The sequence below is a fragment of the Mustela nivalis genome (genome assembly GCF_964662115.1).
Source record: "Mustela nivalis genome assembly, chromosome: 12".
Taxonomy (NCBI): domain Eukaryota; kingdom Metazoa; phylum Chordata; class Mammalia; order Carnivora; family Mustelidae; genus Mustela; species Mustela nivalis.
The window spans coordinates 45096068-45120597 of record NC_139031.1 but is presented as its reverse complement, the minus strand read 5'-3'; the positions used below and the strand labels follow the sequence as shown (position 1 = coordinate 45120597).

The 24530-nt window shown below is 39.7% G+C and overlaps 2 protein-coding genes across 6 annotated transcripts in view; one reads left to right on the top strand and one right to left on the bottom strand.

Annotated features, from left to right (window-relative positions):
- Positions 1-4154: 4154 nt before the first annotated feature.
- Positions 4155-16308, bottom strand: FKBP14 (FKBP prolyl isomerase 14). Of its 2 annotated transcripts, XM_082692879.1 has the most exons (5): positions 15888-16256; positions 15249-15325; positions 12939-13090; positions 9125-9252; positions 4155-6401 (listed from the first exon to the last, which is right to left on the bottom strand). In XM_082692879.1, exons 3-5 carry the CDS (start codon positions 13003-13005, stop codon positions 6243-6245), a joined length of 354 nt encoding a protein of 117 aa, XP_082549005.1. In that variant the 5' UTR covers positions 13006-13090; positions 15249-15325; positions 15888-16256; the 3' UTR covers positions 4155-6242. The 2 variants fall into 2 exon arrangements, with proteins under 2 accessions (XP_082549005.1, XP_082549004.1); XM_082692878.1 differs by lacking the exon at positions 15249-15325 and having other exon boundaries at positions 15888-16308.
- A 116-nt stretch (positions 16309-16424) lies between these two features.
- The window catches only part of PLEKHA8 (pleckstrin homology domain containing A8), a 59562-nt gene continuing 51456 nt past the window's right edge, over positions 16425-24530 (top strand). Inside the window, exon 1 of one of the 4 annotated variants that reach the window (XM_082692866.1) lies at positions 16425-16588. Coding sequence is in view for 2 of the 4 variants with exons in the window: in XM_082692864.1 (XP_082548990.1) it covers positions 18432-18471 (40 nt within the window). In the remaining 2 variants the exon portion in view is untranslated. Of the gene's footprint in view, positions 16589-17979; positions 18472-24530 lie in introns of those variants that run through there. The other 3 variants (XM_082692867.1, XM_082692864.1, XM_082692865.1) reach the window with 3 other exon arrangements.

Here is a 24530-nt window from a genome sequence, read left to right as displayed (position 1 = left end):
ATTTATATTTTTAAGAGAATAGTTTTACTTTTTCCTATATCTCTTGACCATATATATTCTTCTCAAGGGATAGGCTATAGATAATTCTGAAAAAATAATATAGAACAATAATTTGGAAAGTCTGGGACTCTTTCCTCTCTTCTAGTAGGAAAGATGTTCACAAAAACATATTTACTAATGATCTAACTTTTTGCTGTAAGAATTCAGAGTCATAAAAAAATTTCCAACTCTGGAGGAAATACTATCTCCATACAACTTACCCTTTTGACTGTATGTTCAGTTTTTTTCTTTTTTTTTTAAAGATTTTGTTTATTTATTTGACAGAGAGAGATCACAAGTAGACAAAAAGGCAAGCAGAGAGGGGGGGGAAGCAGGCTCCCCGCTGAGCAGAGAGCCCGATGCGGGACTCGATCCCAGGACACTGAGATCATGACCTGAGCCGAAGGCAGCGGCTTAACCCACTGAGCCACCCAGGTGCCCCCACTGTATGTTCAGTTTTAGGCAGAATTAGTTGCCCCAGTGACCAACATTTTACAGAAGACCAAAAAAAAAAAAAAAAAAAAAAAAAAAGACTATTAAGAGAAAAATATCAGAGACTATATATTCAAGGGCAGGGAAATAGTTAATTGTCTCTCAAATTAAGATTCATAGGCCACCAGTATCAGTATCATCTAGAAAGTGGGTTAAAATGCAGATTCATGGGCCCAATCCAAGGATTAATCAGAACCTCTGGGAAAGGGTTTAGGAATCTGGCTTTTTAACACATATTACATGCAATTCTGGTGTACACTAAATTTGAATGAATGCTACATTTCCGCAACATTTGGGAACCAGAGCATACCTCTCCTTGTATTTGAGGGTGGAACTATGAAACCAAGGTTCGTAAGGGTCTTTCTCTGCTGTCAGCCTTGAGCTGGAGGTAGCAGAGGCAGGGCTAAAAGCAAAGGCAAAACAATATTTTTTTCCAGATTTTTAAATTTAGAGCAAGAGTACAAGAGCATGGGGTGGAGGTGAGGGAGGCAGAGGGAGAGAATCTCAAGCAGACTCCCCACTGGGCAGGGAGTCCCAAGACCAGGACTTGATCCAGAGATCTTGACTTGAGCCGAAATCAAGAGTCTGACACTTAAGCCACCCCGAGCCCCAAAGCAAAACAATTCTTTTAAAAGATTTTATTTATTTATTTGTCAGAGGGAGAGAGAGAGAGCACAAGCAGGGGGAGTGGCAGGCAGAGCAGGCAGAGAGAGAAGCAGGTTCCCTAATGAGCAAGTAACGCGATGTGGGACTTGATCCCAGGACCCTGAAATCATGACCTGAGAGTCGAAGGCAGCAGCTTAACCAAATGAGCCACTGAGGTATTCCCAAAACAACATTTTAAAGACAGAAAAGAATTTACTTTCCAAGAAAGACTCCAAAACCAGATATAAGAATGTATGGATTTCATTGTACTAAAGGGATTATGCAAATTTTACTAAAAAGAATGCTACAAATATTAAGAGAAGTACTATAATTTTCATGTTTTCAAATGGGCATATGAATGTATAATCATGTTTGACATTTTAAATTTCAATTAAAAAAAAGTGGGTAAGAAACGAAAACAAAACAAAATAACCTCTTTGGGCAAGTGCTTCTGCATCTCTTGAAAATAAGTTCCTTGTTATTTTTTCTCAGGGTAACTATTACAATGATAATTTATTTTTTTTAATAGAAAGGTGAGAGACTCTCCCAAACACTCCACCAAGTCCCTTCTTCTCCTCTTGCAATTTCCAAACAACACTGAGAAATCACCCATACACTCAATTCAGTGGGGACAGATAGCATGCTGAAATCTTAAGAGCATTATAGATGTACAGAATATCCTATAAATCATGAATGAGTACAAATTCATTTCCACAAGTGAAGATTCAAATGGCTAATTCCCCATCTAAATCAGAAATCATTTTCTTATTATTTTTATGGCAACCCAGCATTTCATTTAATTACATAATGTATTTTTATAGTGCTCATTTACTCTCTGGGAATTAATTATAATGTCCATCTCTGACAAAATAAAATCCCAAACCAAAACAATAGTGATAACTACCACCAAAACCGAACAACTAAACAAAACCCAACACACACACTAATAACTACTGCCTGTAATGCTCAATATTAAATGCTTATTTCAAAACTATTTATTTTTTTAAAGATTTTATTTATTGTCCGCAATAGCCAAACTATGGAAAGAACCTAGATGTCCATCAACAGATGAATGGATAAAGAAGATGTGGTGTATATACACAATGGACTACTATGCAGCCATCAAAAGAAATGAAATCTTGCCATTTGCGACAACATGGATGGAACTAGAGCGTATCATGCTTAGCGAAATAAGTCAAGCTGAGAAAGACAACTGTCATATGATCTCCCTGATATGAGGAAGTGGTGATGCAACATGGGGGCTTAAGTGGGTAGGAGAAGAATCAATGAAACAAGATGGGATTGGGAGGGAGACAAACCATAAGTGAGTCTTAATCTCACAAAACAAACTGAGGGTTGCTTGGGGGAGGGGGGTTGGGAGAAGGAGGGTGGGATTATGGACATTGGGGAGGGTATGTGCTTTGGTGAGTGCTGTGAAGTGTGTAAACCTGGTGATTCACAGACCTGTACCCCTGGGGATAAAAATATATGTTTATAAAAAATAAAAAATTTAAAAAAAAAGATTTTATTTATTTATTTGACAGAGAGAGAGGGAACACAAGTAGGCAGAGAGGCGGGAGGGGGGTGGAGGGGAGCAGGCTCCTTGCCAAGCAGAGAGCCCCAGGTGGGGCTTGATCCCAGGACCTTGAGATCATGACCTGAGCCAAAGGCAGAGGCTCAACCTACTGAGCCACCCAGGTGCCCCTATTTCAAAACAATTTAAAAGGAAACACAGCTTTCCTTATATATATATCTAAACAGAATACATAATCAGAGGCACATTCAAAGTGTCACCCTCTCCTACAACAACTTGTCCATCCTCCCCATCTAGTTTCAACATAAAAATCAAAGGAAACAGTCAAGAAAACAAAGAGGCAACCCAGAAAATGGGAGAAGATATTTGCAAACATCTTCAAATATTCGCTACAGAAAAAGGGCTGATATCCAAGATCTATAAAGAACTTCTCAAACTCAACACCCAAAGAGCAGATAATCAAGTCAAAAAAATAGGCAGACATGAGCAGACACTTCTCCAAAAACATACAAATGACTAGCAGACAACGTGAAAAAACGTTCATCATCATTAGCCATCAGGGAAATTCAAATCAAAACCACACTGAGATACCACCTTACACCAGTCTGAATGGCAAAAATCAACAGGGCAAGAAACAACAAATGTTGGAGAAATTGTAGAGAAAAGGGAACCCTCTTAAGCTGTTGGTGGGAATGCAAATTGGTGCAGCCACTTTGGAAAAAAAAAAAAACAGTGTGGAATTTTCTCAAAAAATTAAAAATAGAGCTACCCTATGACTCAGCAATTGTACTGTTGGTTATTTACTCCAAAGATACAGATGTAGTGAAAAGAAGGGCCATATGCATCCCAATGTTCATAGCAGCAGTGTCCACAATAGCCAAAATGTGAAAAGAGCCAAGATGCCCTTCAACAGATGAATGGATAAAGATGTGGTCCACATACACAACTGAGTATTACTCAGCCATCAGAAAGGATGAATTCCCAAGTTTTGCAACAATGTGGATGGGACTGGAGGAGACTTTGCTAAGTGAAATAAGTCAAACAGAGAAAGTCACTTATCATACGATTTCACTTATTTGTGGAACATATGGAATAGCATGGAGGACATTAGGAGAAGGGAAAAATGAAGAAGGAGAAATCAGAGTGGGAGACAAACCATGAGAGACTATGGACTCCAGGAAGCAACCTGAAGATTTCGGGGGGGGAGGGGCAGGGAGATGGGTGAGTCTAGTGATGGATATAAGGAGGGCAGAGATTGCATGGAGCACTGTGTGTTATATGCTAACAATGAATCATGGAACACTACATCAAAAACTAATGATGTATTGTATGGTGACTAACATAACACAATTTAAAAACAAACAGAAAACCCTAGAACAATAGTTAGGAACATCAGTAAAGCTGCTGAGGAAACAGGTACTTGAAGAATTTTTCCCAAAACCAATTATTCCCCAAATAAAGTTTATTTTGAAAATATAACATAGTCATATAAATTTAAATAGGACACATCTAGCAATACTAATGAGTCAAATTATATTACAAGTGAGGTTGCCGTTCATGTCTGATTATTCCAGTGAATGGAAAGACACAAAGTTGCAGCTAAACCAAAGGCAGATACTTAAAAGCATCGTAACTTATTTGTATGTTTTCATTTCATACTTGTGACTACATATTTAGACGGGAATAAATGTAAATTCAAATGAGATAAAGAAATACACTGCCCAAATAATAAAAATTATTTTTACTTTTCCTGCTCAACCAATAATGTCTATACAAGTAGCACCCCTTGACAAACTCGTTCCTTCCCAATGAACACAGCATAAGGCTTTCAGTACTGTGGTTCCTAACTTCTCCAGGTTCAGGAAAACCGCGGTGACAATTTAAGAGTTTTCTACATATAGCTGATTTCATCAGAGAAAGGTGTTATATATGCTCTTCCCAAGACCTTTATGTTTTAGTGAGGAAAATGCAATATACAACTAGTGAAAATAGCCTGTATATGATATAATAATTATTTATAATTCTCTAAAACAAACAAACAAACAAACAAAAACCCTAGAGGTAAACAAGAATGAAAGAACTAAGGCACATATCTCGACCCTCTCACAGTACAGGGTTTTTGAGGCAATTCAGTGCTAACCCCAACAATGAACCCAGAGCCAGTTCTAAATTAGAGGGAGAATTCAAAAGCACCCAAAACAGCCAGTAAACCATCTTCAAAGGATAAGGACCCAAAGACAAAAAACAGCACCAACTGTTGGGAGTACAAATTGAAGAGAAAATGAGGCCCAGTGAAGTCAAAGGAGGGCAATATAAGATACTGAACTTGGGGACTGCAATCTTATTGCACAAGTTAGCTGTAGACCTCAGGCAAAACAACCGATCTCCTCGAAGAATAACTTCCTCATCTATTAAATAGGTACACTAAGATCCACCAGCTTTGTTCATAGGCTTCAGAACAACTAAAATCAAAGACAACAATGCACTTGAGATCACTTTATAAACGATAAAGAACTATTCTTAGTAAATGAAGATTTGGAGGCTTTTTCAAAGTAATAAGAATAAAAGCTAATTTCAGGTAAAATTAGAAAATCATCCATTTTTTGACCCAGGACAGATTTCTATGCACCAGTAGCTGCTGTGGGAGTGTGTCATATTTTTGTAAGCAGAAATGGGAAATATCAGGAGGGAAATAAATTTCCCTCATGATATAATGTTATTGTAGTATAATACACTAGTTACAGATTTTATTCATTAGTAAATCAGGAAAGGTCATTGGCTAGACTTAAAAACTAAACACTAACTAAACATACTCTTCCTCAGTTACAAAATTTTGACACATTAATACAAAGAACCAGACATAAATAATTTGTCCTACCAACCATTATAGGTTGTCAGTCTATAGGAATGGAACCTTATACAGCTAAATCCTGCGTAGAAGGTTTCAATGTATACATATTTATAAGTCATTAACTTTGTTACTCACTTCAGCATTGCACATCTCCTCAGTAGAGCAGTAACTACTAACAAGGCCAGCTCAACAACCATTTCCTCTTTGCTTAAGCAGACTCAAAGGCAGTCACAGACACACTGTTTCATTATAACGTGAAAATAGTAAGCCCTGGATACTGCACATGGCTTTTCAAATGTTAGTGTCTAACTAGAGAAAATAGAGGGAAGTAGATAGGGGGAGCTAATTCGTGCTACAACCTGGTCTTATGTTGGACATGCTCCCAGCTGCGCTATTTTAAAATTACAAGTAAATAAGTAAAACAGAAGGCTTCATGTGTGAAAGTGGAAAATGGTCCAGAAGTCTTCTATTAAAGACAAATTAATTTTTTCTTCCCAATAACTCACCAGAAAGAAATAGGCACTTAGGAATCTTAAGGGCTTCTTCGAATAATAGTCAGAAAAATATATAAAAATAAAAAACAGAACAAGAACAGCACATTATAAAAAGTAAGACTTTTTAAGAAAAAATGGTTGTCCTGTCTTTAAGGATGCATGCCATATAAAATGGGCACATGTATCTCTATAACTCATCATGTTTATATGTAAATTCTCTGGCAGATATAAATCCATCTTTGTCTTCATCTTCTTTATCAAAAATATCCTCCACCAAAACATCATGATGACTTTCATTCACCACTGCACCATGCTTTTCAAACTCCTTCTTTAAATACACTTTCACCTACAAAATAATGGGTCTCATTAATAATTCTAATTCATAAGATACCCACATCAATCCAGTTAATATCACAGAGTGGACTGGTAGTTCATTTGATTAAATATAACAATGACTGAACAGCTACCATATATTTCTAATGACAGTAAAAGAATTATAAGGAATTTTCTCCCCTTAAAAACTGTTGCTATAGTGTTACAGTAGAGACACAGAATATTGCTCAGAGGCAAAGATAAGGCTTATATTATCTGAAAAACACCCAGTGAAAGCATATTATCTATTCTTAATCAGAGTCTAAATAAAGCCAAGCATTTGAAAGGCTGTGGTCTTTCACTCCATTGAATTATCCAGATCTCATTTTCTAACTAGGGTCAGAATTACAGATATTTCTACTAAAATATGATTAAAGGATTAAAGATTAAAGGACATTTTTTAAAGTTATTTTTTAGAATTTTTTAAAAAAAATATTATTTACAAAAAATCCAGTATAACATACAGTGTTACTTAGTTTCAGATGTACAATATAGTGAGTGATTCAATAATTCTATACATCACTCAGTGCTCATCACGGTAAGTGTATTTTTAACCCTTTTCAGTTATTTCACCCATCCCCCACGTGCCTCCCCCACTCCTAACAGCATTTTTAATTTAAGTAAGTGTTTGCTAATAGTACATGTTGTGGACCTGACTATGATCATGCCTTATGACCTTCCAATCTCAGAAATTAAAGCAAAATCCAGCTTTATGAGTGCTTAGATTAAAATTTTCCACTCTCGTTCAGACATTTAAGGATATAAACATAATGCCGCTCTTAATTTCTCACTAGATTCACCATAATGCAGTTCAACCTGCATTTTCATTTTTCATCAGATCTCTAGGACTCCTTCTGTTAGATAAGTAATTTCAAATCCTTCCCCCCTTACGGCCAATATATAAACATATGACATACATTTACTTTTAAGATTCAGGAGATTTAATGAAGTTGCAAAAAAAAAAAAAAGGATTAGTAAAGCTACATGGATTAATATAGAATATATCTCTAGGATTCACTGCAAATAAAATAAGATGCCAAATATTATGTATATCATGTTACTTTTTGTGTAAGAAAAGGGGAAATAGGAAAATGTATTCATGTTTGTTTGTATTTGCATAAACACTAGAAAGATACATTAGAACCCAATAAAACTGCATGCAGAAGGGGAAAGATCACACAGTAGAATAGGATGTGGGTGGGAGAAAGACTTCCTATTAAACACCTTTTTTAATTGGATTGATTTTTTTTGAACCATGTGAATGTGTTGTATATTTAAGATTGTTTTCACCATTTTTTTTTCTAAATTTTTAAATTTTTTTATAAACATACAACGTATTTTTAGCCCCAGGGGTACAGGTCTGTGAATCGCGAGGTTTACACACTTCACAGCATAGTTAAGATTTTTTTTTAATGAAAGGTAACTAAAATTTATCTTGGACATCAAAAAGTCCTATGACTGGTAATAATATGATATGTTATAAATTGAGTTACTGTAGCTCATGACTCTGTGAGTTCCTAACAACCGTACTTATTTAAGACTTAATCATTTCCTGGCCATTAGAGGGAAATTGATCAAAACATAAAAAGGGACCTGATTTCTGACCAGCCAAGGGAAGATGGAGAACATAGGCAAGCTAAAAAACACAGAGCAGATGTCTACCTCCACTTCTTTCCCCACAGCTGCCAGACCAAGACAGGTATGTGTAAAAATGGCTGCAAAAGCCCAAATAAATGTTAGAAGACTTCTTGCTTTCTCCTTACTCAGATATCAGGATTAAGAGGGGGCTGAGAAAGGTCTGGTTCTTCCAGGTATGAACCAGAACAAAACAGCATGTGGGTTGTTTGCAGTTAATTGCTAGGAAATTACAAGTACATTTAACAGCCAGTTTATAGTTCTAAACAGAAACCATCAACATGAGATATTTCTCATGACATCTATGTTTCTTATATAGCAATTCCAAAATGGGAATTGTCTTAGCAAAATGGATCTTTCAAAAACTCAGGGTGAGGGCAAGAGACAGTGAACCTTAAATATGGTATGGATGAGGGCAGGTGGGGGCAAAAGAATGAATGATGTTTCCTAAGTCTCAATATATTTCTCTCCAAAACAAGGATTTCCCCTTCTCTGCACAGCCCTGGGTCAGTCATTAATCCCTATGCACTCCGGTCTTCAGATTTTCAGTGAGGCTTATTCCTATCCTCCCTACTTCCCAGTATTGTTTCGAGAATAAGAAGGCAAGAAGGTACTTTCCTATACATTATTGCCTTTAATCCATAAATAGCTGTTAGAAGTAAATATTTTCAGGTGAGGAAATGTAACTCGGGGGATCTGTGATTCTGTTGTTGCTCTGAGTGGTGGAATGGGGACTCTCACTGGGTCTGCCTGATTCAAACCCTCCCCAACCACTGTATTGCTTCCTGGACCCTTTACCAGAGGAGCTGTCATCCCTGAAATGTCCACATGCACAGAAAAGGGTGGAAAAACCCAACCAACCAACCAAACAAACAAACAAACAAAAACAAGGATTTCCTATTTTTAAAAAAAGCGCCAACATTCAAAGCATTAGTATTTTTTAAAAGCTTGTAAATATTTTATCCAAGTAAAAAATAAATTTTCATTAAAAATATATCTTTTAAAAAGTGAGAAGAAAGAAAGAAACAAAGAAAGAAAAGAATATGAGGAAGGAAAGATCACCTCAGCTTTAGAGAGTTTCCAGTCATCATTAAGATCCATTTCTTGGAATGACTCATGGGATCTTGGTCCATTCCGAATCTCCAGGAGATCGATGTTGAATATCAGTGTACTCTCTGGGGGAATTTTACCTGACATGAGAAGAGAGGGAGGTTAACTTTTATTTAAACAACCTCAGAGTTTTTATGACAGAAAACTTATGACACTGAAAAATATTCTTTTGATTGAATTAAATGAAGAGCCTTCCTAACATTATCACACATAAATTATTTTATAATTATATTTTACTCAAGTAAATAGAATAGAGAAGGAATAATCCAAAGTAGTAGATCAAAAGCAGTCTGTTTCTGACTTTGCAATTACAAATTATGTTGTGCATACGTACAGATATACCCAGTGGCCTGGTATTGTTTCAAATATAATTAATATATTACGTATTACATGCAAGAATGACTTAAAGGACTTTAGATAATTCAGAGTTAATTATAGTACAAGTGATTTACTAATTTGAGGGTCATCAAAAGTCCTGACCTAGAATATACCGTCCTGCCATTTTGACCACTGGGAGGCAGTATCTAGCTGAGTGAGAACTGGTGTCACACTAGCTGGTATTAAAGCTTACTACGGCCCTGGTTTAAGCCTATTTCCTCATCTGAAAAATGCAGAATCTGTCGGGAGGATGAAGGAAGATAAATCCATGCAAAATATTTAGCATAATACTTGGTAAATAGTGAACTGTCAGTATATATTAATAAGACAGAATTCTCCCACAGGCTTAAAAACAATACAGAAAGTTTCAACAATTTCAGAAAGTTAGGCAACATCCCCTCTGATATAGAACATTATACCTATTTTGAAGAAATTTCATTAGAGAAGAAATTAAAACAGATTTCTGAGAAGGGAGATAAAAATCTTTAAAAATGAAAAGAACTTTGTTAAATTCCCAGGGACCTTTAAAAAAAAAAAAAACTTTCTGGGAAATACAAACAATTTTTTTCAACTTATTTCCTTACAACTATATTTAACATACAGGTCTGGGTAAACATTACAAATATTTCTTAATTCCCCTCCACTCACCCACCCAAATCCCACATATTTTTATGAAAGATCGTTTGTTAAGTATTAAAGAGAACAAAACTTACACTGTGTGCCCAAGCTTACCATTCCAGATCTAGACAGAGAAGGGGCATATACTAGGTCGTTGAAAAAACTGGTGTCTTTCCAGAGGCATGCAAACATGGTACCAAAGGACGACAAAATTAGTTTTAAAAACATATTAGCACAGTTAGTTTCACGGCTCTCAATTTGGAGGAAATGACTCAAATTTAGATCTCTACCTGTTATAAAGTAAAATTGAGTTAAAGACAGTATGGAGGAAGAATAATGGACTAATACTACCTCTACATTAAAGGTGAGACAATAAAGATACAGCGGGAAGGTAATAGAATACATCTGAACATCAGAGAAACATTTTCTAGATACTTGATTTTCTTCTCTAAAGAGATTATTAAAATAAGAATTGAATTTGGTTAGTAAATCCCATTCTGTGCATAAGATTTATATAGCAAGTTCCATTTTAGAACATACAATGCTTCACAGATGGCACTTACTTTCTTCTCAGGAAACTGGGGCTAGGATTCTCACTTTGTGAATGGTTAAGCTTAGACCTAAGGATACTGTGCAGTCTGTAGAATCACAGTGATTCTATAAAATCTGATTCTATAGAATTAGAGTGGTTCCCTGTCTGGATCTGATGACTGCTCAATATTATTTGGGGGCTGGGGGTGGGCACCTGGGTGGTTCAGTCCACTAAGAGTCTCATTCTTGGTTTTGGCTCAGGTCATGATCTCCTGGGGCATGAGATCAACTCCTGGGGAGGGCTCCATGCTCCGCCGGCAGTCTGCTTGAGATTCTCTCCCTCTGCCCCTCCCCCTACTCATTCATGCATGTGTACTCTCTCTCTCCCTAAAACAGATAAGTCCTTTAAAAAATATTTTTTTCCTGGGGCGCCTGGGTGGCTCAGTGGGTTAAAGCCTTTGCCTTTGGCTCAGGTCATGGTCTCAGGGTCCTGGGATCGAGCCCCACATCGGGCTCACTGCTCAGCAGGGAGCCTGCTTCCTCCTCTCTCTCTCTCTGCCTGCCTCTCTGACTACTTCTGATCTTTCAAATAAATAAATAAAAATCATTAAAAAAAATTTTTTTTCCTTCATTATGTAATACATTCCCATTGTAGGCAATTTGGAAGAAACAGAACCAGAAACAAAAATAATTCCCAGCCATCTACTGTCACCATTCTTAATTATTTCCTTGTGATTCACTGTATATGTGTATATACTTTTTCCTAATACTTACTCTTGCATATACTATAGCTTTACTTTCCACTTTTACATATAACATTATATCATACACACTTGGATATATATATATTTTAATCTTTGAAATGCCATTTTAAAATAGCTGGGCCCTATTTTATTTAGCTAAAGCCTTCCCATTATCCACTGAAGTTGTTTCCAGGTATTTTTGCTATTAGAAACAATGTAGTATTGGACATCACTGTTCATGAATCTTTCTCCTGACACCTGATTATTTCCTTAGGTTAAACTAGAGAGGATAAATAAATTAAAAAAAAAAAATCTTAAAGAGAAAAAAAAGGAAGTTCTGCCAAACCTCTCTGCCTATCTCTGTTTGTCAAATAAAAAAAAATAATAATAAAAAAAAACTAGAGAGGAAATACGGGACATGTGCATATCCTATACAGAAAACATCATCTGGCCTCTTGTAAATAGCCCTTTGGAAAGCCACACGGCTTCCCACACCAACCATGAGCGTGCATGCCTGCCCGGCAACAAACTAGCACAAAATCTCCTGGAATAAGCTAGCCCATTTGTTTCTGTTTTATTAAACTCATTCTATGTCACTCCATTCATTTTCTTTTTTTTTTTTTTAAGATTTTATTTATTTGACAGAGAGAGAGATATCACAAGTAGGCAGAGTGGCAGGTAGAAAGAGAAAGAGAGAGGGAAGCAGGCTCTCCACTGAGCAGAGAGCCTGATGCAAGGCTCAATCCCAGGACCCTGAGATCATGACCTGAGCCAAAGGCAGAGGCTTAACCCACTGAGCCACCCAGGTGCTCCCGTACTCCATTAGTTTTTATAAATGAATGTTTTAAAAGTTACAAAACAACTTTAAAACAAGAGTGAAAACAACTTCCCAAAAAAACCAAAAAACCTTTGTTGTATAAAACTTCAGTTGTAAGTCACCAGAAGTCCACATCTAACCCTCATTCAATACCTTAACCATCTACATTTTACATGTTCAACTCATCAAAACATGTCTGTTGAATAATCTTTCTTTTTGCATTGTCAAAATAAGTTGATAAGTTTCAGCTGGAGAGAATGAAAAAGTTTTGGAAGTGGATAGTGGTGATGCTTGTACAACCATGTGAATGTTCATAGTGTCACTGACCTGTACACTTAAAAAATGGTTAAAAGAGTAAACATTACGTTATGGGTACTGTGCCATAATTTAAAAAAAACAAACAAACCATTATTTGGGTTAATATGGTGGTTAATTGTTAATGATAGAGTTGAAGGTTCCAGAACTTTTTATCATTAACTCAATTGACTATTAAGATATAATGGCTTTAATTTGACCATTTCAAATGATAATCAAGACACAATCACACTTCCAAAAAAAAATACACATCCTCTACTTACTTTTAGGGGGGGGAAAACCCCATATAGTAGTTACTTTGATTTTGGTCTCCTAATCCAGAGAAGAACTCCAATGCTATAGTATAAAGGAGAATTGTTATTACCTTTTCCTTCTTTTCCATAGCCCAGGGCAGGAGGAATGGTGAGCTTTCTCTTCTCTCCTACACACATTCCCTTCAAGCCCTGGTCCCAACCTTTGAGAGCCTCCAAGATGCCCAAGGTAAACCAAATGGGCTGACCATTGTTATGTTTGTGACTACAACAGAAAACAACAACAACAACAACATATTAGAACTGTTTAGAAACTTTATTGCTGGTATATATTTTTTCTACCCATAAGTGATTAAATTTGGAAATTAACAAAAACAGTTATATACATACACAAAAACCAAGTCAATTTTGTAATTCACTGCCCATATTTCTTGATACAAATTTCACACAATTGACTCAGATAGAGAAGGGCAGAGGGAATAATAATAAAACAGTTAATAACTATTTGTGATTTTTTTGTGTACCAGGTATTACCCTAAATGCTTTGCTTCTTTTAACTCTAACAATGACCATAGGAAGTAAGTACCATTATTGCCCCTCCCACCTGCCCATTGTATAGAGGAAGAAACTGAAGTGTGCCAGTATATAATCCAACTCCAAAGCTCAAGGTCTTAACCACAGGGATGCTGTCCCAGGAAAATTGTAAGGGGGCAGAAGAGAGAAAAATAATGGAAAATGGGAGAGTTGGGGAAGAAAGATGAGAAGCTAAGGAGAATTTACTGCCAAGACACATGGGTTCATACCCACATGGACACTGGAGTCAGGAGCACAGCACCTTATAGCTTACCCACAAACTGTCCTGATGTACACCCTGGTGATGGCTCTGATAGATGGAAAAGGCTGTTCTTCAACCCTGAACCCCTAAACACTGGCTGCAGGCATCTTCTGTGGGGCTCTGCAGGGAAGCCTGGAGGAGTGGTCCCTCAAAGACTGAGGGAGAACGAAATAGTCAAAGTATCCTGGCTTATGAGCTGGAGAGAGGCCAGCCTAAGAAACCAGCTGGCAAGCTGCTAGGGGGCTTGTGGGCTGAGCAGGACCTGAGCCCCAAATAGCTCCCTTCAGTGTAATAAGGAAAGTGTTCTCAAAGATATCTTAGAGGTGAGAACAAGAAACGACGCTGCTAGGTTTCATGGGCACCAAGGTTAGTTACTAAATCCAGGTAAAGGCCATTACTTCCTCCTTTCCTTAATTTCCCCCGATTACTAAAGAAACAAACTGCCAATGGTAGAACACTTGGGAAGGCTAGAAAAGAATAAAGTAGGAAGAAAACAATCTGCCACCCAGCGCTGACTACAGTTTGAACACATTTATTTTCACAGCTAAAGGATTTAAGCTATTTACCACAAGGCTATCGTTCTAGAAATGGCAAATGTGCTTTACGGTGGACCATTTGATGGTCACAATGCTCGGGGTGAGCAGTTCCTGACCATTTACAGTGAAGCCACATGACAACAGTCCCCTCATCGGATACTATAACTTTAGTGGCAAATTGCTAAATAATGTCTTATGGCTACCATCAAAGTCCACATAAGTTCTGAGACCTAAAAGAAATCAGGCTGTGTCAATATCGAACTAAAAATAAACATGTGATTGAAAATTTAAAACACAAACCTTAATATTGTTTAACATTCACTGTGGTATTGGCTTTGTGGATGAGAAGACAGAGGTGTTGAGAATTCTATGGCAAGCTACTGTTTTGAAAGTTTTAGAAGGGCAAACAGAGTTCAAAGAAGGGTGCCATTCACTTCTCTAAAAACAGACCAGGACTGAATGCTCAATGATGGCAGGTCATCAAAAATCAGATCCAGGAAAGGCCACAAAGTTACACTTCTTTAGTTCATGCCATTCTCTACCTGGCATGTCCTCTCTGCCCCCATTCTCCACCGGAAGGAATCTTCCACCCATCTTTCAAGGCCCATCTCAATTATGGTCTCTGAAAAGTCTTTCTCTTTGTCCACCTCTCAGATCATAAATAAGGCTCCATTATGCCTTGTGAACATCTGAACATTCCGTACTATATAGCATGAGTTACTGACTTGTCTTCCTCCCCTCTGTAGATGATGTTCTGCTGAAGGATAAGGATCCACTCTTAATCATCTTTGCATCCTCAAGGCCTGACTTGTGGCCACTCAACAAGGGTTTGTTAGATGGACAGATAAATGAATGGACAAGGATGGAGAAGCAAAAAATTTTTAATCTCCCTAGTATCAAGCATAAGGCCTAACATAAAAGAAATGCTCAATAAACACTTTTGGAATGGAATGAAGAGAATCAATGCTTAATTAGAAATCAGTACACTTGTAAAACTTTTCCATGTCGCAATTTCTTTGTTTATAGAACAGAAATAATGATAGTGTAACCACCTGAAAATCCTTCACTGTAGGTATTGGATTAATCTTCCATAACCACACCCACACCCATCAATGAAGTCTTTGAATTTCTAGAAAGAAACAAATAATGAAACAAATCATGGTACTGTGCCTTAACCAAAATGTTATCTGTAAGTACAAAGATTAAATAGACCAATGGACTGGATTAGCATACCCTACAACAAGCAAATAAATGATTGTGTATACGTCTCATGAAGTCACTGTGTAAAGTTTTAAGTAAATTTCACTTACACCAAATAAAAAATGGAATTGAGACCTTTTTCTCTCGGGAATGAAGTATGAAAAATAAGAATTCCTTTTTTTTTTTTTCCTACGTACCGCCTAACTATACATCTAGATATTTCTGCAGTATTTCAAATATTCTAGCGCGAATTTTTATAATAAAAAATTAACCCCTTATCCTTACCACGTTTCCAATAAGAACTTCACAGGCCTCGTTATATAAGATTGTGGTTAAACAATTTCCTTTCCCAAAGAAGGAAATAATATATTGCCTTTTTTTTTTTTTTTTGAAGAGAGGTGAAAACTTGGTGCAGGCTACCTCTCCTGCCCGAGGTCTGGCATAGGTGGGTGGGTTCTTCACTACTTCGCCTTCAGGGTACAATTACTTACGTGGAGTGAAATAAGGAGCCATCCTTTTCTAAGTAACCTTCATAGTGGACCAACATCAAATCCCCCCCTTTGGTCTTTCGATGGCAGATGAAAGGTTTCTGGAGCACCTCAATTTTCACTTCTGGTTCAGGGATCAGAGCCCCACTCAAAGAAGTGACCAACAGCGTCAACACCGCGTTGCACAAGAAAAGCCTCATGTTGCTGGAGCTGGAAAGAAGTTCCCACAAAAACAGAGAAAGGACCCCCCACTTCATACAGCTAGGAATATAGTTGAAGGCGTAAGGACAACGGCCTCTGGCACGTTCATTATTCCCCGATCCTAGCAGACGTGGCACATTCACTACAACTTTCCCACGCACGGCGAACCCATCTCTAAAGAGTTAAACTCCAAACCCAGGTCTGACTGGCTCACATAGCTCGGCCGCCGGAGAAAGACGACTTCCCATTGGCTTACGGTGCTGTCCGCTAGAGACCCTCAAACCAATGATGCTGCAACAATTACAGCGGGGCGTAGCTGTCCGCGGGTCTGGCTGCGAACCGCAGGGAGTGGTCCTAGAGTTCGGCGGATTAAAGAATTTCACAATGTCGGACTTCTGGGGACCCGGAGACGCGGGGGGCTAACCGGAAACGCCTCCGGCCGATTTACATCTGTAAAATATGCGGGCTCAGCTTCCTGGGAAGAGTACTGGGCCGGGTGAAAGGTTAGCGGTTTCCGGAAACACTAGTTTACTCACGCAGATGCTGAGAGGCCGCCCCCAGGATTCCACCCTCCTGCTAATGCGATTATTTAATTTACGGTATAGACGATAAAGACTTTAATAGTCCTGTAGGGTTCGCAGAGCGCGTTGCGTTCCCGTGCGTACACACCTCACAGCACTGCGGGTAAAGCAGGTTCTTTAATCCCAGTTGAATGATAAGTATATCTAGGCTGGGAGAGGTTAAGGTCCCGTTTAAAGTTGTTCAGCCTCAAAGCAGTTGAGCTCCGCCCTCAAACCCGATCAGTTCCGTTCTACAACGCCGCGTAATGTTATGGCTGCTAATATTTATCACAAGGTGGTAACCGTAGTGTAGAGGGTCAATGATAGCTTCTAGCGTGGATAAGGAGGCGCAGACCTCCACTTTAAAAAAGAAACAGTCATCACGGTGATGAAGTACATGGGCTTATTTTAGCTTAAAATTACTTGTTTTACCTTTTTATAGCCTAGTTTCAAAAGCAAAACATGTTCGTTACGGTCGATTTGGAAGAGACTGGAAAACACGAAAGTAGCTTTTCCGGTTAAAATACAGGAGTCGAATTAAATATGAATTTCAGAAAATAACGAATCCATTCTGTATTTTACATGCTAAATCTGGCAATCTTATGCTAAAGAAAAAGAGAGAAAAAAAGATCGTCTATAGCGCCACCATCTACAAATAATCACCTTAACATTTTTGGTGCATGCTTCCCTGACATAAACCTAAAATAATTTGGACCAGATTGTACACTTTGTTTCGTACTCTGCTCTTTCCACTTAATCTGTTGTTAACATTTTCCCTGGACAAATATCCTTAGCACAGTAATTTCTCACACTTTAATATGCTTAGGAATCCCCCCGGAGAATCTTGTTAAAATGCAGATGTCGACTCAGGAGTCCTGGGCTGGGGGTGAGATCCTGCGGTTTTGACAAACTCGTAGGTGCCGCCAATGCCGCTGTCCGTGGATCACACTTCCAGCAGCGAGGCCTTAGGGTTTAGACAACATGTTTACTAGCCTCAGAGTATCCTATTGTGAAATTCCCAGCAACTCTGTAGGCTCTATTGCTGGCTAAATCGATTTTGTGGGATTAATTACCCTTGAGATAAGAATTGGACCCTGGGAAGTAGAACGCAGAAGGCACCCCAAGGGGTCACACTGACCCCCAAACACAGAGTGGTGGTTTCTTCCCAATCCACGGTACCGTTAACATGATTGTATGCCACACTGATCCTTCGGATCCTCAGACCCTCCGCTTACTCCCAATCCCGCCTCCCAGGACTCAATTTCCCTGCCTGCCCCTCCCGCTACGTCAGCCCTGCCGCCGCCGCCGCCGCGGTTGCCGCCAAACCCCGGAGTGGATTTTGGGAACGTGCGCGCGGACGGCGCCCTGGGCATGCGCAAGCGGGCCCCGGGCCCGGCGGGTCGGGGACTCAGGTAGCTTGCAGTTGCACCGCCTGCGACCCGCTGCCTAGCTAGCTGCAACTTGGAGGCTGCAGCCACCACTCGGGCCCACAGGGTGCCTGGGCCTCCTCGTGGTCAGTGCGCCGGCTCCACCGCGCGGGCCCCCTGGCCAGCCTCTTCCTCCCGTGCCGAGGCAGCCGCAGTGACCCCGCCCCCGGGCCGAGGATGTGAGAGACTGGCCAGGCGTCCCCGCACCGGGCCCGGGCGCCAGGAGTCGGCGGCTCGGCAGCGCTGGGCTATGGCCCTGCTGCCGGTGCTCCTCGCCTCCTGGGGCTTGGGGCAGTGAGGTGCCGGCGGGCGAGGGGAAACGGCCCTGGCGCGGCGGGGACCAAGGGGCCTGGGGCGCCATGGAGGGGGTGCTGTACAAGTGGACCAACTATCTGAGCGGTGAGTGGGGGACGCGCTAGACGCCGGGTCCTTTGTTTGAGCAGCCGAAGGGCGGCGTCGGGACGCGAGTCCTGGGGGTCGGGGTCATGGTCCCTCCTGAAACCAGAGAGGCCTGCATGGCCCGGGAGTATTTACCCAAAGGTATTCTCACAGGACCGTGTCACCCATGCTCTTCGGATACAGACCTCTGTTGGGGCTCGATGAGGGCCTTGGCTGCCCTTTCGCTTCAGGAGAAGCTATGAAATACTGAGTTTTGGGGAGACTTGAAAGGCAGGATGCCCTCGGTGTCAGCGGGAGGGGGTCGCTGCCTTCCGCAGTGGGGTCTTCTGGGAGTCTGTCGAATTCTGGCCAACGACTGGTCTCGCCCGGCCAGCAGATAGGTTGGAAGGTTTCAAATGAATGCCGAAGGTGAGCTGGAATTCCGGAGGTAAAAGGTCCTTTTTTCAAACAAAGTCCCCAGTGCAAACACTTTCTTTTTGTCACCTTCGGAGTCAGCTGGGCGGACCAAGGTATCAAGAGTTCCATCTCAACAGTTCGAACGCCCCAAAGTAGGTACACGGTTTTTGCTTTTCTCACTGAGCATTCTTTTTGTTTTACAGACTCACAAATTACCATAATGAAACCGTAGCAACTGTTTTGTTGCACTGCTGAGCAGAATGGCTTAAAAATAGTACCCCGCCCCCTTTCCCATGTGTGGAAGTACTTTATTTCGTATCTTGGAAGGTCATAACTATCCTCCAACTGTGAATATGATTCAGAACTAGCTCCCCCCCCCCCCAATTTGTGCAACCAATGTTTAGTAAAAGCCTTCTGCTTGCTGGAAACTTGTGTTACTCACCTTTTGGGAACTGAACTTTGTTGTGGAAAATGAGCTGGACACTTATTAATTTTTGTAGCACTGTATTTGAAACCAAAAGTATTCCCTGTATATCTTATAGTGGGAGAGATATATTGTCCCACCCGTTCTTTGATAGAACAGTTTTTAAACGTTGTAATGTGCTGATGCTCTGGGGTGGTTTAAGGACTGATGTGTCTGGGAGGATCAGTTGGCATAATGACTTTGATGAGGTTACATAGCCCAGCCAAAAGTGCACCTGTTGGGTGTACCCAGAATCTCTTCCTTATGCAAACTATGGTTAGGAGTGAGTCCTGTTTATTTTTCGAATAATCATTAGTAGAGGCTGATTGAGGAGAAGTGTTAGAAGATCTTCCCTTTGCTTTTGAGGACTTTCTTTGATGTCAGAGGATTAAACTAGATGTGAATAACTCGTGGCTGGGCTTTGGTGAATGTCCAATGCTGGTTAACACTCTTGTAAGCTAAAGGGAACATGCTTGATCAGGTAATTTTCCTTTGAGGTATCTCCAATTCCTGAGATATATGGCTCTTATGTCCTAGAGTAATTTTAGTTCCTGGTTTTTCACTCCTTTCCATCACACTTGCTTTTTAACTTTTTTTCTTTCATCCTGAATACTCATCTTTCTTTTCTTCTACCTCCTCTCCCCTCCCCACCTCCCCCCCCCCTTTTTTTTTTTTTTTTGCTTCACCTTTCTTCCTCTCCTCATTTATATGGAAAGGTTAATCTCTGGGTACAGTACCTGCTTCCTGTTGTGAAATGCCATTTTTACCACCCCCTCCCCACTGTTGTTATGTATCCTTCAATAAATTGAAATTCCTCTAGAAGAATCTTTTGGAATCTTTATCATGTGATGCTTATACCATCTGTCCTGTTGGAAAAGCCTTTTTTTTTTTTTCCTGCCCCAAGCAAATTCTGCGAGTGTGCCAGGGTGAAGCCCTAAAAAAAAGGGGGCTGGAGCCATTGCTAAAGGCAACTGTCCTTATATCATGCTGCTTGTTCCCTTGAATCAGGTGTCTCCTCATTGTGGTCACACTGTTCATAGAACCCCATCACACCGCTGGGTACTTTTCCTGAATATACTTATAGTTATGTTTCAGCACATTGTCTTTCATCAGGAAGTAATTTACTTCAGAAAGGAGCAGTATAGCCTAGGAGGAACAAATGCATTCTTGTTTCTTCCACCCTCCTATGTGAGTTAGTATCCCAAAAGAGCATAGTGTGACTGTTGTTGTTGTTGTTGTTTTTTAAGATTCTGTTCATTCATTTGATAGAGAGATCGCACAAGCAAAGGGAGCAGGAGAGAGAGAAGCAGGCTACCTACCGAGCAGGAAGCCTGGCATGGGGTGCGACACAGGGCTTTATTCCAGGACCCTGGGATCATGACCTGAACCACACAGGCACCCCATGAAGCTGGTTTTTAAAAGTAATATTTTGTCTTAAGGTTTTGCATGTAGTAATTTTAAAATACATATAATCCGAACTCCAGTTTTTGTTCATTCTAAATTTTTCTCTAAATCAAAGCTGCTTGTGTAATTTTGTCATGCCCACAGCTTGATATGGAAACCTTTTGTCAAAGTTGAGTGGACCAGTTAAGAAATCAGTTTATTCGCTGATCCTTTGACTACTTGGAGGACATTGTTAATTTCATTCAGCACCTGCGGTGTCCTGGGCACTGTGTTAACCACAGGGCAAGCAACATTGAGGAAGAGACACAATCCCAGCCTTCCTTGAGCTTATAGTCTAGGGGCAAGAAAGACATTCGTTGAATAAGTACTTAGAAGCATGTTCCAAGTGTGTGTGATTTGGGGAAATGTGAAGGAGAAAAGCTAGTCTGTGTCATTGGTGAAGGCTTCTCTGAAGAAAAAACACAAGCAGAGCCTGAAGGATAAATAGAAGCTAGTTAGCAAGGCCAAGGCAGAGCTGCAACTGGAGGTTGCGAAGAATTTTTAGCTACAGGGAATGTCCGTATGGAGGCCCCAAAGCAGCATAGAGACAGGCAAGTGAGGAAAGGAAAGAAGACCCAGAAAGCTGCAGAGTTTAGAGTGAGGCTGAGGTTCCAGCAAGGCTGCAGGAGTCTCTAGGAAGCTCCATAGGCCCCTGCAGGACTTCTTACACTGGTTTGAACACTGTGAAGTGGTTGGAGTGTGGGAAAGAGAGAGAGATGATGAGAAGATTGTTTAAAAGCTTACTTTGATTGCATTTATTGTATTTTGCTAAATACTGTATTTTATGAGTTTCTCTTGCCTCTTGAAATAAACTGGTAGGTATCAATTACTGGAAGTTGGAAGCATCATCAAGCCCTGAGAATAACATCTAAATTGTTTGCATGAGTATAGTGCTAAACTACAGAAATAGAAGCAGTCCCTTTTCCTAGTATGCTAGGTATTATATTCAGGTACCCCGTGCTCCTTAAAAGGAAAATGAAAAAAAAGAAGAAGAAGAAGAGAGAGAAAGTGAGAGCTTATGTGTATTTTCTTCTTCAACAGCCCTAAACCATTCCACTTTTTAAGCATCAGAACATTGGACTTCCTGGGATTTAGTGTCAAGTCCTCTCTTCAACTATTAGATTAAACCTAGAATAAAGAGGAAATGGATCAGACATTTCACAAACACCTGTACTGTGTGAGATGCAGAGCTAAGCATTGTATGTTTGTTATTTGTATCTTTCAAGCCCTAAAAGTTGGTCAAGGAATATTATATATGCTCGGTTGTAAATGGATGCTCTACAGTAGAGCTCTAGTTGAGGAGTCCGCTGATACCAGCTCTGTCACTGCCAGCTTCAGAGTCGCTTTTCCATTCTGAGCTTACCATCTTCCTCTGTAAAAATGATGAGATTTACCAGTTAAACATTATAAAAATAGTAAAAGACTCAGTAACGGTCCAGGCATTATTCTAAACATTTTACATGGATTAACTCATTTAATCTCCATGGCAATTTTAAGGAGCAGTTGCCTTTATTATTCCCATTTTCCAGATGAAGATACTGAGACACAGAAAGGTGAAGGAACTGGCCCAAGGTCACACAGTTAGTAAATGGCTTCAGAGTCATTGCTCCATTACATAATACTCTGAAAGGTCCTTCCTGCTTGATCATTATATAATTCTAGCTGATTCATAATGCACCTATATTTAAAGTATGTTGACCTAGAATAGCAGACTCTATTTGGGGGTAGGAGGAAGAGAGGAGCTCAGGAGTGAGGAAGACTTTGCTCAGCGTTGTGCATATGTTTTGTCACAAGGAAATTTTCTGAGCTGTGCTGTGAGCATTCTGCTTTGCAGTTTTCGGTCCCTTTCCTGCTCACTCAGCAAACAGGAACACTGCTGCCCTGAGCACTATCCACTGCAGACTTCATGGGCCCAACCAGCAGGTTAGGGCACAAGCATATCGCAGTACTGCCTTCCAAAAATAACAAAAACTTGCATCATGCTGACCAGATAGTTGTCTGAGGAGGTGCTATAATTTTGCTTACTACCTCCCAAACCCAGGTGGAGGAAGGTTACTCTTGCCCATATATGTCTGTGCTGTATAGACAGTGCCAAGAGGACCTCTAGAATGTGAGTGATCCAGAGTAAGATTCTCAGGGTCTCATAACCACTGGTCAGCATTTTTTTGTTTTTGTTTTAACATTTTTATTGAGATGATGATTCACTTACCGTAAATTTCACGATTTAAAGTATACTAGTGAATAGTTTTTCGTGCATTTACAGAGTGCAGCCATCACCACAATTTTGAAACATTTGCATTATCCCCAAAAGAAACCCAGTTAGCAACCATTCCCACCCCACCCCTTCTTCTCTTTGACAACCACTAATCTTATGTCTTTGTAAACTTGTGTATTCTAAATGTTTCATATAAAGGGAACCATATATTATGTGGTCTTTTGTGACTGACTTCTTTTTTGGGGGGCGCTTATGAATGTATAACATGCATCAGTACTTCATTTCTTTTTATTACAAATAATATTCCAATGTACTAATACACCATTGTTTTGTTTATCTGTTCATCAATTCAAAATTTCAGTTGCTCTATTTGTTTTGATTATTATGAGTAAAGGTGCTGTGAATATTTGTGTCAAGTTTTTATGTGGACATGTTTTCATTTCTCCTGAATATAAACCTAGGAGTCCAATTGCTGGGTCATACAGTAACTCCGCTGAATAGTTTGGGGGAACTACCAAGCTCTTTACCAAACTGGCTGTTTCATTTTACATTCTTAGCAGTAATGAAAGAATGTTTCTATCTTTCCACATTCTCATCAACATTCATTATTATCTACCATTTTTATCTTACCCATTCCAGTGAGTGTGAAGTGGTATCTCATTGTGGTTTTGATTTCTGTTTCTCTGATGACTAAGGAAGTTGATCATCTTTTCATGTGCTTATGAGCCATTTGTATATCTTCTTTGGAGAAATGTCTATTTACTGCCTTTGCCCACTTGTTGACAGAGTTATTTTGTTATTATAGAATTGTAATACAGGTTCCTTATCAAATATATGACTTGCAAGTATTTTTCCTGTTCCGTAGTTTACCTCTCACTTTCTTTTTAAAGATTTTATTTATTTATTTGACAGACAGAGATCACAAGTAGGTAGAGAGGCAGGCAGAGAGAGAGGAGGAAGCAGGCTCCCTGCTGAGCAGAGAGCCCAATGTGAGGCTCTATCCCAGGACCCCGGGATCATGACCTGAGCCGAAAGCAGAGGCTTTAACCCACTGAGCCACCCAGGGGCCCCTACCTCTCACTTTCTTAATGGTATCATTTACAGCACAAAAGTTTTTAATTTTGATGCCCAGTTTATCAGTTTTTTGCTTTTATTGCGTGTGCTTTTACTGTCGTATCTTAAGAAACGATTGCCTAACTTAACCCAAAGTCATGAAGATTTACTCCTGTTTTTTTCCTAAGTTTTTATAGTTTGAGCTCCTACATTTAGGTCTGTGGTCCATTTTGTGTATGGTATGAAGGTCAAGGGTCCCCTTTATCCTTCACATTCTCTGTCATATCCAGTGTTCAACTCTTTTTTCATAATTTCCGTGATGGGATCATGGGCCAGTATATTTGAATGTTTTAAATGCAAAGGTTTGAAGTTGGAAAGGCCTGAATTCAAAGTTCCACTTGGCTACTTACTAGTGCTGACACCTTGAGTAAGTTACTTAATCTCCCTGAGCCTCGGTTTTAAGATGACAGCAAGAATAATAGCCATACT

What these genes read in the sequence shown, in the direction of transcription:
- FKBP14 (XM_082692878.1), bottom strand. Translation starts at nt 16,141, where the DNA reads ATGAAGTGGGGGGTCCTTTCTCTGTTTTTGTGGGAACTTCTTTCCAGC. An exon ending in GGCTCCTTATTTCACTCCAC is followed by an intron (nt 13,091 to 15,887) that starts GTAAGTAATTGT and finishes TTTCTGTTGTAG; the next exon opens with TCACAAACATAACAATGGTC. An exon ending in CTATGGAAAAGAAGGAAAAG is followed by an intron (nt 9,253 to 12,938) that starts GTAATAACAATT and finishes TTCTCATGTCAG; the next exon opens with GTAAAATTCCCCCAGAGAGT.